Source organism: Hippoglossus stenolepis, chromosome 13, assembly GCF_022539355.2.
Source record: "Hippoglossus stenolepis isolate QCI-W04-F060 chromosome 13, HSTE1.2, whole genome shotgun sequence".
NCBI classification, from domain to species: Eukaryota; Metazoa; Chordata; class Actinopteri; order Pleuronectiformes; family Pleuronectidae; genus Hippoglossus; species Hippoglossus stenolepis.
The window spans coordinates 4,074,715-4,088,315 of record NC_061495.1 but is presented as its reverse complement, the minus strand read 5'-3'; the positions used below and the strand labels follow the sequence as shown (position 1 = coordinate 4,088,315).

Below are 13,601 nucleotides of genomic sequence, written 5' to 3'. Positions count from 1 at the left end.
TTTGAGTCTGTGTTTTATGAACTAATGTGAGAAAACACATACAAAAAAACGAGGTGCATCATTACATAACTTTTCATTGTGTTGATAAAAGCATGCTTTTGTTTTGCTTTCATGGAAACTCTTGTCCTGTTGCTTGTGCTCGAGTTTATGCGTGTGAATAAAGTGCATGTTGAACTTTTTCATTCTTCTCTTAACCTCTCAGAGCTTTTAGACACTTTGTTCCCACGGCTCCGTCTCAGTCCGACCGTCACTCACGTTTTGACTGTTGATCAGCGACATGTCACCTCCCGTCGGTGCTGGCGGGCCGCCGCGTCTCTCACAGCTGTTGACTGACTTGTCTTCCAGGAGGGGTTCAAAATGGGACTGACCCTGGAGGGCACCGTCTTCTCCCTGGACCCGCTCGACAGCCGCTGCTGATGCCTCGAAGACGCTCCTCGCCGCCGCGTACTTTGAACCCGTTTGTATGAAGAAGTGCCAAACTCCACTCCACGGCCGAGTCAAGATGTCACACTGTTCATCTTGAGGTTTATATGCATTTGCATTTAGATTGGTTTTTTCGATATATCAAGGTGAACTTAGATCCATTATAGAAAAGAACTATTTTTGTATGAAGAATAAAAAAGGAAGGAGTCGTTTTGAGTACCTTTGATTGCACAAGGCAATGAGAGATGTAAATAGTGGGACATGTTGAATGGTACGCTCCGTGGCAGGATTTTCATATGAGACCATTTTGTGTGTATGCACCATTTGAATTGTGTATTTGTGACACATTCCTGTTTGTACGCCGAACACAAGCTGGCAAGAATTAAATAAATGGAACCTGTATCTTTAAAACCTTCCTCCCGCCCCCTAACATCACATACTGTTATTTTACACATGATGTAGCTCATTAACCCAGTTGGATATGTACATGTATGTTGCTTACTTACATTCCCACCTTTTGGTTTTGATATTTCAGGATAATTTTGTTGTTGCTGTTTTTTTTTGTTTGTTTGTTTGTTTTTTTTAAAAGTATGAGACGTCAGTTCCATATTTACGCATCGTCATTTTTACTCTCCTCTCTTCTCTTGCACCAGAAGGCACTTTTTGGGACAGAGACTGTCCATTCATGCAGTTCTTATTCCCATTATTTTACTTTTGGTTGCATTGACTTTGCTGTTACACTTATTAAAGAAAATCTTACTGAAAAAATTCTGTCTTTTTGAATGATTGTTTGACTTAATTCAGCTTGTTTGAATTTCATGGTTTTTATCATCGGACTCTAGCGGTGGTGGCACGGTGGTGCAGTGATTAGCACTGTGGCCTCACAGGACAAGGTTTGAATCCTGGTTCAGCTGCGGTCTTCCTGTTTCTCCCAATGTTCCAGACACATCCAGACTGGTTTTAGGTTAATTGATGAAGATACATGGGTGTGAATGGTGCTTGTCATTAAAAAAACTCAGGACGGATCAGCATAAGATATGGTTTCCTGTTAGCATGCGAACCTACTACACTACTGTGGTGAACAAGGAAATAAAACCTTAAACATCAACACGTTAGCATTTAGCTCGGTGCAGTTAACTCTTCAGTCTAATATTATATTTAATCTCAATAAGAGTTCCTCTGGCTTGTTTTCAAACCATCCCGAGGCCGAGACTATTCTAAGATGGCACAAAGTTTGATTTAAAGGACCAGATAAACTCTTTCCTCAAACAAGAATAGGCAGAGAGAAATTATTTTCAATATTTATTTTTTCAAAGGAAGGAAACGCATCTGCCTCCAGTGTGGAAGTCTCCCTCCTCTTCCTCCCCCTGGTGAGCTCTGCCTCTCGGGTGCTAGCCGGCAGTCGAGCCTCGCTAAGTGTTCTAATCTAGAATAAATATACTTAAACATGAACCGTCACAATGGAATTACTTGAAGGCACATTCATGAAAATTGGAAAAACAAAGCGTTTACATTAGAAAACAACTGTTTTGACTTTGATACATTTGCTGAACAGAAATATGTCGAAAAATCGAGTCTGTGTGCAAAATAACAAAGTCGAAGGACCTGACTGTACCTGAAGTAACGTGACAAGAGCTTGGGGGGATTTACAAGCATTGTGTTTAATTTGTTGCATAGCAAGAAATACAAAGCAAACAGGCACACACAGCCACCTTATTCTACAAAACCGATTATAAAAAAAGAGCATATAAGTCCAGGATACTGCAAAGGGGGAACCGACATGCATAAAAATAGGATATTTTCTGTGCTACCTTATACTGAACGATATTAAAGTTGTAGGGAAAGAAAAGTGTCACAAATTACCACACACCAGTCACACGACAACCTCATTCATCTCTCCATCTTCGACAGAAAGGTCTTTATTGGCTTCCCCCCCAAAACCCTGCCCTGTGCCACGTAGCCAGGAGAAGAGCACAAAGATCACACTACTTACAAAACAGCACCGGTGGAAATCAAAAAGAAAATAATAATAATACACATAGTGTCATCGTTTTTTTCTCAGTTTCGGTGACGAGGTAGCTGACACTGAGGAAATAGACAGTCTTAATGTGTCTTTGGTGTTTTTCTACGTGATCGGTACAGAGTTTAAAACAACTGGATACAGACACGGCTCCATCAAAACTGAAACTTGAGAAAAATACCGGAGCTGGTGAGCTCGTCCTCAGCTGTATTTGTTTCCTCAATAGCACCACAATCGAGTTTCAATATTCAGACAATGAAAACATTGAGAGAGAGAGAAAAACAAATCTGTTAAAAAAAATTGTCGGGGAGTGAGATTTGACGTAACTCCAGTGGGGGGGGGTTTCTGGGCCTGTAAACAGCAGTTACTATAAAAAAAATGTTAAAGCTTTTATATTCATGACTCTTTGGCGAAGTGGATTTGTGAAATAAAATTATAGGGGTTAAAGATCTTTGTACCAAACTAGACCACAGTGACCAAAGCTTGAAGTCAAACATACACAAGAAGACAGAGGAATGATTCAGATTTTTACCCCAAAAAAGGTTTTTTATGTAAATTCCCAAACATTCTTCTAACTTACAAATCGTCGATGTCTTGAACCGGGTCGAAAAGGCACAATAAATATCTTTGCCGCAGGGCCAGAGTAGTTCTCAGTACTTGTATGTACAACGTGGCTGAACGCGTCAGCGGTCAGTTCAATAGTCTCAGGATTGTCCTCCACGCCTCCCAGCTATCGTTCTTACAAGAAGCACACGGGCCCGATGTCGATGCCGAACTCCTGATCCGAGCCACCAATGTCCACAGGGGCGAGATCCACAATAGGAAGTCTTGCTGTTTTCTGTGTCCTGTACTCAAACACCGTCTTGCCCCAGTTGCCGTTCGCTTGCTGTGGAGAGGAGACAAACAGAAGCTCGGTCAGCGTCTTTCTTCAGTGAACAACACGGGTTAATCTCATCTGGACCAGTTGACCACAGTTCTCCACTAGAGTCAAAAAACTAAAAACCAATACGTTCTGATGCACTGGCTGACTGATGTTCCTTCATTAACGTGGACACATTTAATTTATTTATATTCAATCCTCCTGCCTGAAACATCTCATTAATGCAGCACAACTGTGTCTAAAAATGTCTGAATGAATCAGCTTCCTGGCCACTAGGGGGCAGCCCAACAAGCTGTCAGCTCAACACAGACATATTGTAATATGAATTTGTTTTAGCATACATTTCACTGAAGATTTATTAAGATATATTATATCATATTTTATTATATTATACTTTGATCACTGACTTCAGAGGAAAACATCTGGTTCCTCAATGATAAATGTTTCACACATACTTTTCAGTCTGTGACCATCACTGCTGAGAGCAGTAAAACTATTTATAAAGATGGACGACGCATCTCTACTTCTTCCCAGAACCCAGAAATAAAGCCAAAATAGATATGAATGGAATATTTGGAATCAGAGCTTGTTCAGTATCAATTGGCGGATGGAATTTATTATTAAGGTCACTCTCAGCTGTCCATCATAATGTTTCACCCCATTTTTCAAATAACTAAATAAAAGTTACACTTGCTGGAAAAAAATATGCTTGGACAAACTTTTGTTTGATAAGAGGCCATTTTGAAACGAAACATTATTTATCATGTAATTTGGAGGAGGTGAGATTTATGATCTATGCTCCAGTCAGCCACCAGGGGGCAATCGAGAGGTTTTGGCTTCACTTTTGCTGAGCTGTCATGTCGTCCATCTTTCTACACTGAGAGTCAGAGTTTGTGAAACTGAAACAATGAGCTGACAGACACCGACGTGCTTCATAGAACTGAAGAGTTGGGGGATCATTTCTATGAGTGACCTCTTTAACAGCACATATATTTATATATATTTGATAGTATAAAACTATTGATTACAGAAGCTTTAGGTAAAATCTGATAACTACAGTTCCCAGATATTTTCGAGATTTACTTATTTCCTCACTGAAAAACTTAAATCTTATCTCTGATGCCTTATTGAGACATATTTGGTCGTTTCATAGCTTATTTGAAAATAAGAGGAACATAAAATATGGCTTTACAGTACCGGAGATACATTGAATACTGAAGAAGTGTGCAAAAGGAGCGAAGCCGTGACTGAGCGGTGGGAACTTACAGAGCAGGAGTCCTGCACCACCGTGTATCTGAAGCGGTTGTTTCCCTCGGCTTTGAGCTCCAGGTCGTTGGAGCCTTTGAGGATCACAGCCTTCTTCAAGTTGCCCGTCTTCTCGTCCTTGTAGCCCACGGAGTTCTTGCAGTGGTAGGTGATGGTCTGGGATGCTTCTTTGGAGAGGAGGCGGATGAAGGTCATCTGAACTGTGACGGAGTTGGCTGGCTGTTCTTTGTTGCCGTACGTAAACTGGAGAAACAAAGACAATAGTAAAGTCAGTAAGTACTTTCCTGTGTGTGTGGCGTTCACAGCCCTGCTCACACCATCAGAGATACGAGCGCTTACATGTGTTCCCCTGTTGATGTCGGCTCCGAACCACACAGGCTTGTTCCTGGAAGAGCTCCACCACGATTTACGAGGAATGCTGTCCGGGTTGGCGGAAATGCAGGTCTCCCCGGTGTCCATGTTGCAGTGCACTTTGATGGCGTCCTCGGCACTGCCCTGGTTTGGATCCACCCAGTACTCACCTACACGAGAAAACCATCAGGAGGTGGTAAGAGTCTGCACTGAGTTATTCTACAGCTGCTGTGGTCAAATAAAGCCGTGATATCACATGCTGGCTTGTGCCTGGACAAGATTTATTATGTAAGAAAGAAACACCAAGAAGATGGAGATGAAAAATAACTGCACAAACTGCATATAAACTAGAGGAAAAGGACAGAGGAATAGGTTGAAATTTGATATTCCACATCCTGTGAGACATCCTGTGAGACATCCTGTGTGTACTTCAGTTCACAACAGTCCTGTAAACACGATGGTTGCCGGCACTCACCACTCATCTTCATGGGGTAGCATCTCTTCAGGTCGTCGCAGGTCCTGGCGGGATGCTTCCTGCTGCCGTCCGGGCTCTTCATGTTGTCGATCTGGCTGCTGAGGGCCTTCAGCGTGGCCTGGACGCTGGGGTCCACGACCACGCTGGCTGAGGAGTTGCTGTTGGGCAGAGCCTCATCCTCGTTGAACTCAGGAGGAGGAGGAGGGCCGAAATCATAATCCTGAGGGCCGAAGAGTTCGTCCAGTGCAGCCGTGGGAGGTCCTGGGGGACCGGGAGGACCTGGGGGTCCGTCCTCTCCTGGAGGGCCCTGTGGATTGAGAGAGTCATTTCTGTGTCTAACAACACTAAGACACTTGTTTAAAGCATGTTCAGCCTTTTGTTTGTTTCTACCTCACACAAAGTCTTTCTGTTTCACCAGGTTTGCTGAGTCAACACACTGTACATATAGTAATACGTTCCTCTGTGAACTGTATAATGAGACGATACCTCTGGTCCGATTTCTCCGCCGAGTCCACGAGTTCCAGGAGGTCCCATGGGCCCCGACTGTCCGAGGTATCCTTCCTTTCCAGGAGGTCCAATAGGTCCAGGAGGCCCCTGAGTCACGTGGAAGATAAGACCGTGTTCAGGATTTTGATTTCAAATTGAATGTTGGCATGAAACTAAGATATGATTACATTTTATTATCATAAATCTGAATATTACAGAAGATGTCGTTTACCCTGGAGCCGCTTGGTCCAACGATTCCTGGAGCTCCTTGTTCACCTGTGGTTCCCTTTAAAGAAATAAATGTTCATTAATCTGTTTCTGCTGTAAATACAACAGTAGGTCTATCTATAGGTTTTTATTCAGCTCATAGCATTTTGTTTCCACTGTTCAGATGTATTTTTCCTACCAAAAGACCAGGTTATGGGAAGATGTGACAAACAACTGCTTTCTAATTTGAGAGAGAGAATGATTACAGCAGATTTTAAGTTTCCTGGTGTTTTGAGGATTAAATCTTTAATGTACAATAACTTCTGAATGGTTTTCAATGTTATGTTTTGTATTGTATTGAAATAAGTGAACAAAGTATCTGTCACTCTTGGGCCTTTCTGTAACTATTGAACTGTAGTCTGGTCATTTTCTAGTGTGATACACTGATACGCATTTTCTTTACAAAGTATTTTGTTCTGTGTTCTAGCACAGAGACAATGGGCCGACACAGCAGAGACAGATCTCTGGGGACAGTGTTGGCAGAAGACTTGGCTGATATCAGTCAGTTCCTGTTCCTCCGATGGTGCTCGTGTGTTAAAAACATAGAACCAGGAAGCACTAGAAGTGAGGAGGAGACTTTAAATCAACCATCTTACTGAACCTGACCCACGGAGAAGCTCCTGACAACAGACTCTCATCACTGAGCATCACTGTGACTCACCGGAGGTCCGGGGAGACCCTGTAAACCAGTGAACCCTCGATGTCCCTTCTGTCCTCTCTCTCCGTGATCACCCAGGTCACCCTTATCTCCTCTTGGTCCTTGTGGTCCCTGAATTAGGAAAGATGTGACACATGTGATATTTGCTTCGAAACAGGGACGTTATCCTTTCGGTTCCATCAGCTGTTTATCATTTACAAAAACCTACAAAGAATCTAGAGTAATGTCGTCTCTTTTGCCGTGATCCTATTTCACAGAATGTCAAGATGTTATAAGCTGGATATTGGACACTCACCACTAATCCTCTCTTTCCAGCGGAGCCAGGTGGACCAACAGGTCCTCTCGAGCCCTGCAAATGAGTGAGATCATGATCAGACCCTCAGGGAGCACAGAGCTCTGCCAGCACCGAGGAACTCCGACGCCTCATTATACCCAAACACATCATTCCTATCACTTCATATTAAGTCCAGTCAGGATCCAACATGCCTCCAGGGCTGGAATCAAGAGCGTGCTCATGTGCGTTAATCTTTTATTACTCTCCTGTTAATGTGCAGAGACACAAGCTCATTAACACACAGGTGGAGAAAACGTCCACTTACAGCGTCTCCTCGTCTTCCAGCATCACCCGGGGTACCCACAGGACCTGGGGTGCCAGGGAGTCCCTGTGCACCGACCATACCCTCTGGACCAGAATCTCCTCGGCCTCCCTAGAGAAGTAACAACCGTTATTCACTACAAATACATAAAACAACATGTAGTGCACAATTTTAATCGTCTCTTACTCTTTGTCCGAGACTGCCTTCCTTGCCTGGTGGACCATCAGATCCTGCAGGGCCCTGAAGAGCACACAGAAACACAATAAGACATATGACAACACGAGAGAAAACACTTTCTACTTGTGACCAAGACAGATTTTAAACTTACATCAGGACCTGGATCACCACGAGGTCCATTAGCACCAGGAGAACCGACTGGACCTGGGGGACCTTTCTCTCCAGAGGATCCTGTGGATCCTTGTTTCCCTGGTGGACCCTGAGAAAAACAAACATGGACGTCATGACGCAGCCCTTAAAGGAAACTCTTGTGAATGACATGAAGACAGAAGCTCGTGTGCAGTTCAATCAGAACATGAGTGATACAGACCCCTGGTCCTGGAAGGCCGGGCATCCCTCGCTCTCCTCTCTGACCAGGGAGACCCACAATGCCTCTCTGCCCTGTGGTTCCAGCTGGGCCAGGAGGACCATCAGGACCCTGAAGACAAGATCATCACACAGAATATTTAGATTAAACACAGACCTACTAGCAGTATTACACAAAAACTACAGGTTGTAGAAAAATCTGGAGATAGAGGATTTAAATGTGGTTTCATAAGGAGACTGTTGGGCGTCATTCTAGTTTGTTTGTTTGTTAATTGGACAATAGAATTAAAATCCTGAACCAATCAGCACCAAACATGATGGAGGGATGAGACGTGGACCCGGGCAGAAAACTTTACTTCGTCATTTATCACTTTTTAAATTGTGAATTGAGCACATTTTCCACATTTTCAACAATTTCTCAGGAAACAATGAGGATCTTGATTTAAGTAATGAGACGTATTAATGGTTTTAAGATCCTATTTTGTATAATTTGGTGGAGAATTTCCTTTGTTCCTTTATTTACTCATCTATCTGTGATAAGAGCTAGACAGGCAAAGATGTTCACTCCACCGAGTGCCATTCTAATTTCTAAAATGAATTTGAGTTTAGGAGCAATCGATAAACCCTGCAGTAATGATCAGGCAATTCAAATTAAACCCGTGTGCTGTGATCAATAAAAAGGCCTTTTACTTTACAACTATTTTACTGCAGCAGCACAGAGAGAAATGTGGGTTTCATCAATTCAAATCCTCTCTGGTAGTTTGAGCTGATGTTTTTTCTCACAATATTCCTATTAGTAGATTCTAATTTATCGTCTCATTGGTTTTACCGTGGGTCCGTCCTCTCCAGAGTCCCCTTTGTCTCCTGGGCTGCCAGTTGGTCCCGCTGGACCTCGCTCTCCTTGTCTTCCAGGGGGTCCGTTGTCTCCACGAATACCATGAGGTCCCTCTTTTCCTGGAGGCCCGAGGGGTCCTGGTTCTCCAAGTGGACCCTGGCAGGAGTCAGTCACAGCGCATTCAGCACAAAGACATAAGCACTGATAGCTCTGTGCTTGAAAGTAGCTACAGTTTCTAACTATTTATTTGTTTGTTTGTTTTTAGTGGTTTTCAGAAATCTTCTTTGTCTTATCATGAGTTCTTCTTTGTGATAAACAGTCTGTAGCTGTGTGTGTTGGAATGTGAGTGGCTGAGGAATGAGAAGCATCATGCTAATGCGTCACAGATGTTGTGAAGAGGCCCACTTCTCTTACAGACCAGGATCCGATGTGCAACATGACATGCAGCAGAGTGTGCACACTTCAATAAGGACTTTTCCAATTGGTCAATTGAGTCTATTGTTTGTGGAACACCTGTAGTGTGAGACGGGTCTTTTTGACTCCTGTGAGGCATCTGTCTCCTGTTATACCGTTTATAATTAATAGTTCATAATTCAACCCATCATTGTGTTTGTGTCCTTATTGTAATCAGTGTATTCATAAGTCATTTCTACAGGAGCTTTCTGTTTCATATCCTACATATTATACTGACAATCTACTTCCACACAAGGTTTTATATCACTTACAGTTTTAGTGCAGTACGTGGACAAATATCTATTAATATTTGGAGCAGTTTGATCAAACCTCAGATTTGTGATCAGCTACTGGAGTCTGTTACAATCATATTATAGTTTATATAAGAAATAAATTCCCCCTGGTTCCCTGAATGTGTTTTCAGTGACAGTGAGAACTTACAGTTGGGCCTGGTGGTCCGACTCTTCCTGCAGATCCAGGGAAACCAGTGGGACCCTGAGAAATGACACAAGGTGCTCAGATGCTGTTGGACAATCATTCAAGTAATAATATGAATAATAATAATTATGAATTGATCTTACTGGTGCACCCTGTGTTCCTCTGCCACCCTTCAGTCCAGCAACACCGACTGGCCCCTGAAACAACAACAACACGTGATTAGAGAAGCACTTATCATCAGCATGTATGGAAATCATGAAAACTAACTGTCTAGAATATCATGTTCTGCTTTTAAATTAATCAGCTGACAGCATTCTCCATGTATTGTTTTTTATATTTTCAACTCACAGGAGGTCCGTGAGCTCCGGACAAGCCTTGAGGTCCTGGTGATCCAGCATCTCCTTTCTGGCCTGGCTCTCCAGGCTCTCCCTTGACTCCAGGTTGACCATCAGGACCCTGTAAAGTGTAAATAATGATGGGAAAAGTCGATTAAACAATAAAAATGTGACTAAACTAATGTCTAGTGTGTGGGGAGTGTTTTTAGCTACTTACAGGGGGTCCAGCAAAACCAACAGCTCCAATTGGGCCTGCGTCACCTCTTGATCCCTGTGGTAGGAGGTGTATATATATTATTTACATATACGGCAGAACAATAAACAAGCCCAAACCAGACTTGATGTACGAGTTGAAGACACAGGACCGGTCAACTCACAGGCACTCCTCTGGATCCTGGAGGTCCAGCTGGTCCTTTGGGTCCAGGTTCGCCCTGCAAAGATGTCACGGTTTTAATGACAATAGTTTCTACGATCATTTCTTGAGTCTGTGCCGTTCCGTGAATCCGATATTTTAAAAAATGACCGTCCTTCACAAGCTGGCAGATGCAGCCAATAACATAAGAGGGATGAACAGCTTAGTGGGCATCCTGGGAACTGACACTTTCCTAAAAACAACTTCACTTCCTGCAGCTATAAACTTGAGTCATTGTGATGTGAATAGCAGCAAAAAACAAAAGAATACTGTACCTTCTCACCACTGGGTCCTGAAGATCCTACGGGGCCGACAGGACCTGGGGCCCCCTGTCGACAGAAAAGAAATGTGGTTGGAGATGTGGCTCATCGCTGAACCTGTGCTGTCATGTCAGCGGACACATTTCTTTGAACAAGCTGAGACAAGTCTCAGGTTTGCTCTGACACATCATCCGTTGCAGATTTTCTTTAGCCTCACAGATGTATATTGAACTTGTGTGTTTGTTGGTTGAGCTGTGACTGTGTGTGTTTGAGTGAAAGATGTGTTCCTTACTCTTGCTCCGTCATTTCCAGCTGTGCCCTCTGATCCTTTCTCGCCAATTGCTCCCTATACAGACAGCAAAATAAACATATTAACTTCAAGGTACATTTGTGCTGTTATTTGGAGTAAATGCTATGAAACAAATATCAAGAGTAAGAATTAATATGAGAAGAACACGATGACAAACTTACTCTGTCCCCTTTAGGTCCTGGAGGGCCAGAGATGCCTCTCTCTCCTGGCATCCCCTGAAGACCTGGAGGACCCACATCACCAAGTGCACCAGCAGGACCAGGGCTTCCCTTCAATGAGAAACACCAAAGGTTGAGGTTTTGTTTTTGTTTGTTTTGTTTTTTTTTATCCGTCAATGGTTTTGCTACTGCAACAGTACCTTTGGTCCATCTGGACCGGGTGCACCGGGGATTCCTTTAGGTCCCTGCAGACCGTTTGGCCCCAGGTCTCCTCTCTCACCAGGAATTCCACGCTCCCCCTGGAGAAATAAATATCATCAGTCTCAGACAGTTCAGAGTCACTATGAATTTCAGAGTAATTCAAATTGAAGAAAGTCACTCACCCTTGGTCCAGTTTGACCCACAGAGCCAAGCTCTCCAGGAATACCCTGAAAATCACAAACATCCGTATTATCTCAGTCATTTGTGTCACTTTGAATGATTAAACATGGGTTGGGACACTAAACACCATTAATGTGTTAATGCAGTGATATGTGATAATGCTCAAAGCAGGATTAAAAGCTTCTGTTACACTTACTTCATCACCTGGTTTTCCAGATTCTCCAGGAGGGCCTTGGTTTCCAGGAAGACCCTGAAGAACACAAAGGAACATTTAACCAGGGCCATAGGAGCACGTCTGCAGCAGAGTCTGATGTCTGCAGGTTTCTTATATTTCATCACCAGCAAAACACAATCTCATACCTGGAATCCATTCACACCTGGAGGTCCTTGCTCTCCTCTTTCTCCTGCAACACCCTGTGAGAAAGCACATTAATGTCACAGTTATTTTTTTTTAAAGCAGGGATATAAACATATAATCAATTTAAAAGAGAAAGCAAACACTTACAGCCGGCCCGGGGGGACCAGCAGGGCCAACTTCTCCATCTTTTCCTGGAGGACCCTGAAAACAAAGTGACTGTTAAAAACCTGCCCACAGAGATGTGATAAATACACATTCATCAAAACCAGTTCAAGTGACTGAACGTGTCAGCTGCAGATACATATTAACAGTTTTCATGATCTGCTCACTACTGACGGATCTATAATTGTCCATATGGGAGAAAAATGAAGTGATGCACAATACTCACTCTTTGCCCGGACACTCCAGCAGATCCCTGTTCACCTGTCTTTCCTGGATCACCCTTTCAAAGTAAAACATATTTCAGAATGAGGACGATAAAGTGACTGATCAGATTATCTGTTAATGTAAAGTGTTGAGTGACTCAGCAGCCTTACATTGAAGCCCTTAGGGCCTGGAACTCCCATAGTTCCTGCTGGGCCTCTGTTTCCAATGGACCCTGCGGGGCCTGGACGACCATCCTCACCTGCGGCCCCCTAAGAAAGAAGCAAGCATCACTGTGACTTAACTGAATTTGTCATCACCTTCAAGCTAACTTGGAGTGATTATAATTAATATAACACATTTTACACTATGTCCAATGACTCATTTGTTATTGAGCACTGCGACCTACCAGCGGTCCTGGCTTGCCCTCTGCCCCCTGGACTCCAGGAGTGCCAGTAAGACCCTTTGGAAAAAAAGATCAAATATGTAATTCAAGTATGTTGTGGAGACAGAAATCATGGATGAACAGACTGTCCAGCTCAAAGGTAAAATGTCAAGCTCCAGTGTTACCCTTGCTCCTGGCAGACCAGGTTCTCCTGTACGACCAGGGTCTCCTACAGAGGCTTTGGGTCCTGGGGGTCCAGATGTGCCACGATCTCCTAGAGCACCCTTCAGAAAAAAGTACAAAGATGATTAATCCATGCTGACGTTAGTATTTACATGTTTGTTATACTGCAGTAAACCAACCTATAGAAACAGTAAGTGTAAATAAAATATATTGTACCTTAGGTCCTGGGAGCCCATCAGCGCCAGGGAATCCTCTGTTACCAGGACCTCCCTAGGAAACACGTCAACCAGTTACACACTGCATCATAGTCACACAGAAAGCTGGTTACAACTGTGTTTAACAGGATCGCTGAAGTAAAGAACACATTGTTCCCTAAGCTGAAAAGCTGCATCTAGACCCTTAAGACCAAATGTTTTCTTGGAAAACCATCGTTCATCTGTCTTTTTTCATTTGGGTAATTGTGAGGGCAGTCGCTCGTCTATGGGAGATTCAGACTCTCCAGTTGTTCTAATTTCTGGACTGTGGAAAGAAGCCAGAGCTCCAGGAGGAAACTACACGCACACGCAAACTTTGCAGTGCAAGGCCACAGCTGCCTGGGATTTTAACCCGGGACCTCCTTGCAGTAAAGTGAGTGTGTTAACCACCATGTTTGCCAATATCCATGAGTCCATATACACCCCCCCCTTATAATTGGTATAATTTCCAATGTCCCACACTAATCTTTTTCCACTGTCTGCCAGATTACTGTTCTGTATTTACTTCATT

At 43.3% G+C, this 13,601-nt stretch overlaps 2 protein-coding genes across 8 annotated transcripts in view; one reads left to right on the top strand and one right to left on the bottom strand.

The window, feature by feature from the left end:
- The window catches only part of gulp1a (GULP PTB domain containing engulfment adaptor 1a), a 59,020-nt gene extending 57,829 nt beyond the window's left edge, over positions 1-1,191 (top strand). For all 7 annotated transcript variants that reach the window (XM_035175190.2, XM_035175187.2, XM_035175191.2 and 4 more), the window contains one exon: positions 346-1,191. In XM_035175190.2, the coding sequence (XP_035031081.1) occupies positions 346-417 (72 nt within the window). In that variant the 3' untranslated portion in view covers positions 418-1,191. The remainder of the gene's footprint in view (positions 1-345) is intronic.
- Positions 1,192-2,064: 873 nt separating this feature from the next.
- The window catches only part of col5a2a (collagen, type V, alpha 2a), a 36,100-nt gene continuing 24,563 nt past the window's right edge, over positions 2,065-13,601 (bottom strand). Inside the window, exons 24-54 of the mRNA XM_035175186.2 lie at positions 13,053-13,106; positions 12,839-12,937; positions 12,678-12,731; positions 12,442-12,540; positions 12,294-12,347; positions 12,053-12,106; positions 11,908-11,961; positions 11,744-11,797; positions 11,550-11,594; positions 11,367-11,465; positions 11,170-11,277; positions 10,991-11,044; positions 10,714-10,767; positions 10,404-10,457; positions 10,244-10,297; positions 10,040-10,147; positions 9,835-9,888; positions 9,695-9,748; positions 8,795-8,956; positions 7,970-8,077; positions 7,751-7,858; positions 7,609-7,662; positions 7,426-7,533; positions 7,122-7,175; positions 6,830-6,937; positions 6,134-6,187; positions 5,902-6,009; positions 5,416-5,722; positions 4,929-5,110; positions 4,590-4,832; positions 2,065-3,329 (exon numbers count right to left, since the gene is read on the bottom strand). Coding sequence (XP_035031077.2) covers positions 3,183-3,329; positions 4,590-4,832; positions 4,929-5,110; positions 5,416-5,722; positions 5,902-6,009; positions 6,134-6,187; positions 6,830-6,937; positions 7,122-7,175; positions 7,426-7,533; positions 7,609-7,662; positions 7,751-7,858; positions 7,970-8,077; positions 8,795-8,956; positions 9,695-9,748; positions 9,835-9,888; positions 10,040-10,147; positions 10,244-10,297; positions 10,404-10,457; positions 10,714-10,767; positions 10,991-11,044; positions 11,170-11,277; positions 11,367-11,465; positions 11,550-11,594; positions 11,744-11,797; positions 11,908-11,961; positions 12,053-12,106; positions 12,294-12,347; positions 12,442-12,540; positions 12,678-12,731; positions 12,839-12,937; positions 13,053-13,106 — 2,949 coding nt within the window. The 3' untranslated portion in view covers positions 2,065-3,182. The remainder of the gene's footprint in view (positions 3,330-4,589; positions 4,833-4,928; positions 5,111-5,415; positions 5,723-5,901; positions 6,010-6,133; positions 6,188-6,829; positions 6,938-7,121; positions 7,176-7,425; positions 7,534-7,608; positions 7,663-7,750; positions 7,859-7,969; positions 8,078-8,794; positions 8,957-9,694; positions 9,749-9,834; positions 9,889-10,039; positions 10,148-10,243; positions 10,298-10,403; positions 10,458-10,713; positions 10,768-10,990; positions 11,045-11,169; positions 11,278-11,366; positions 11,466-11,549; positions 11,595-11,743; positions 11,798-11,907; positions 11,962-12,052; positions 12,107-12,293; positions 12,348-12,441; positions 12,541-12,677; positions 12,732-12,838; positions 12,938-13,052; positions 13,107-13,601) is intronic.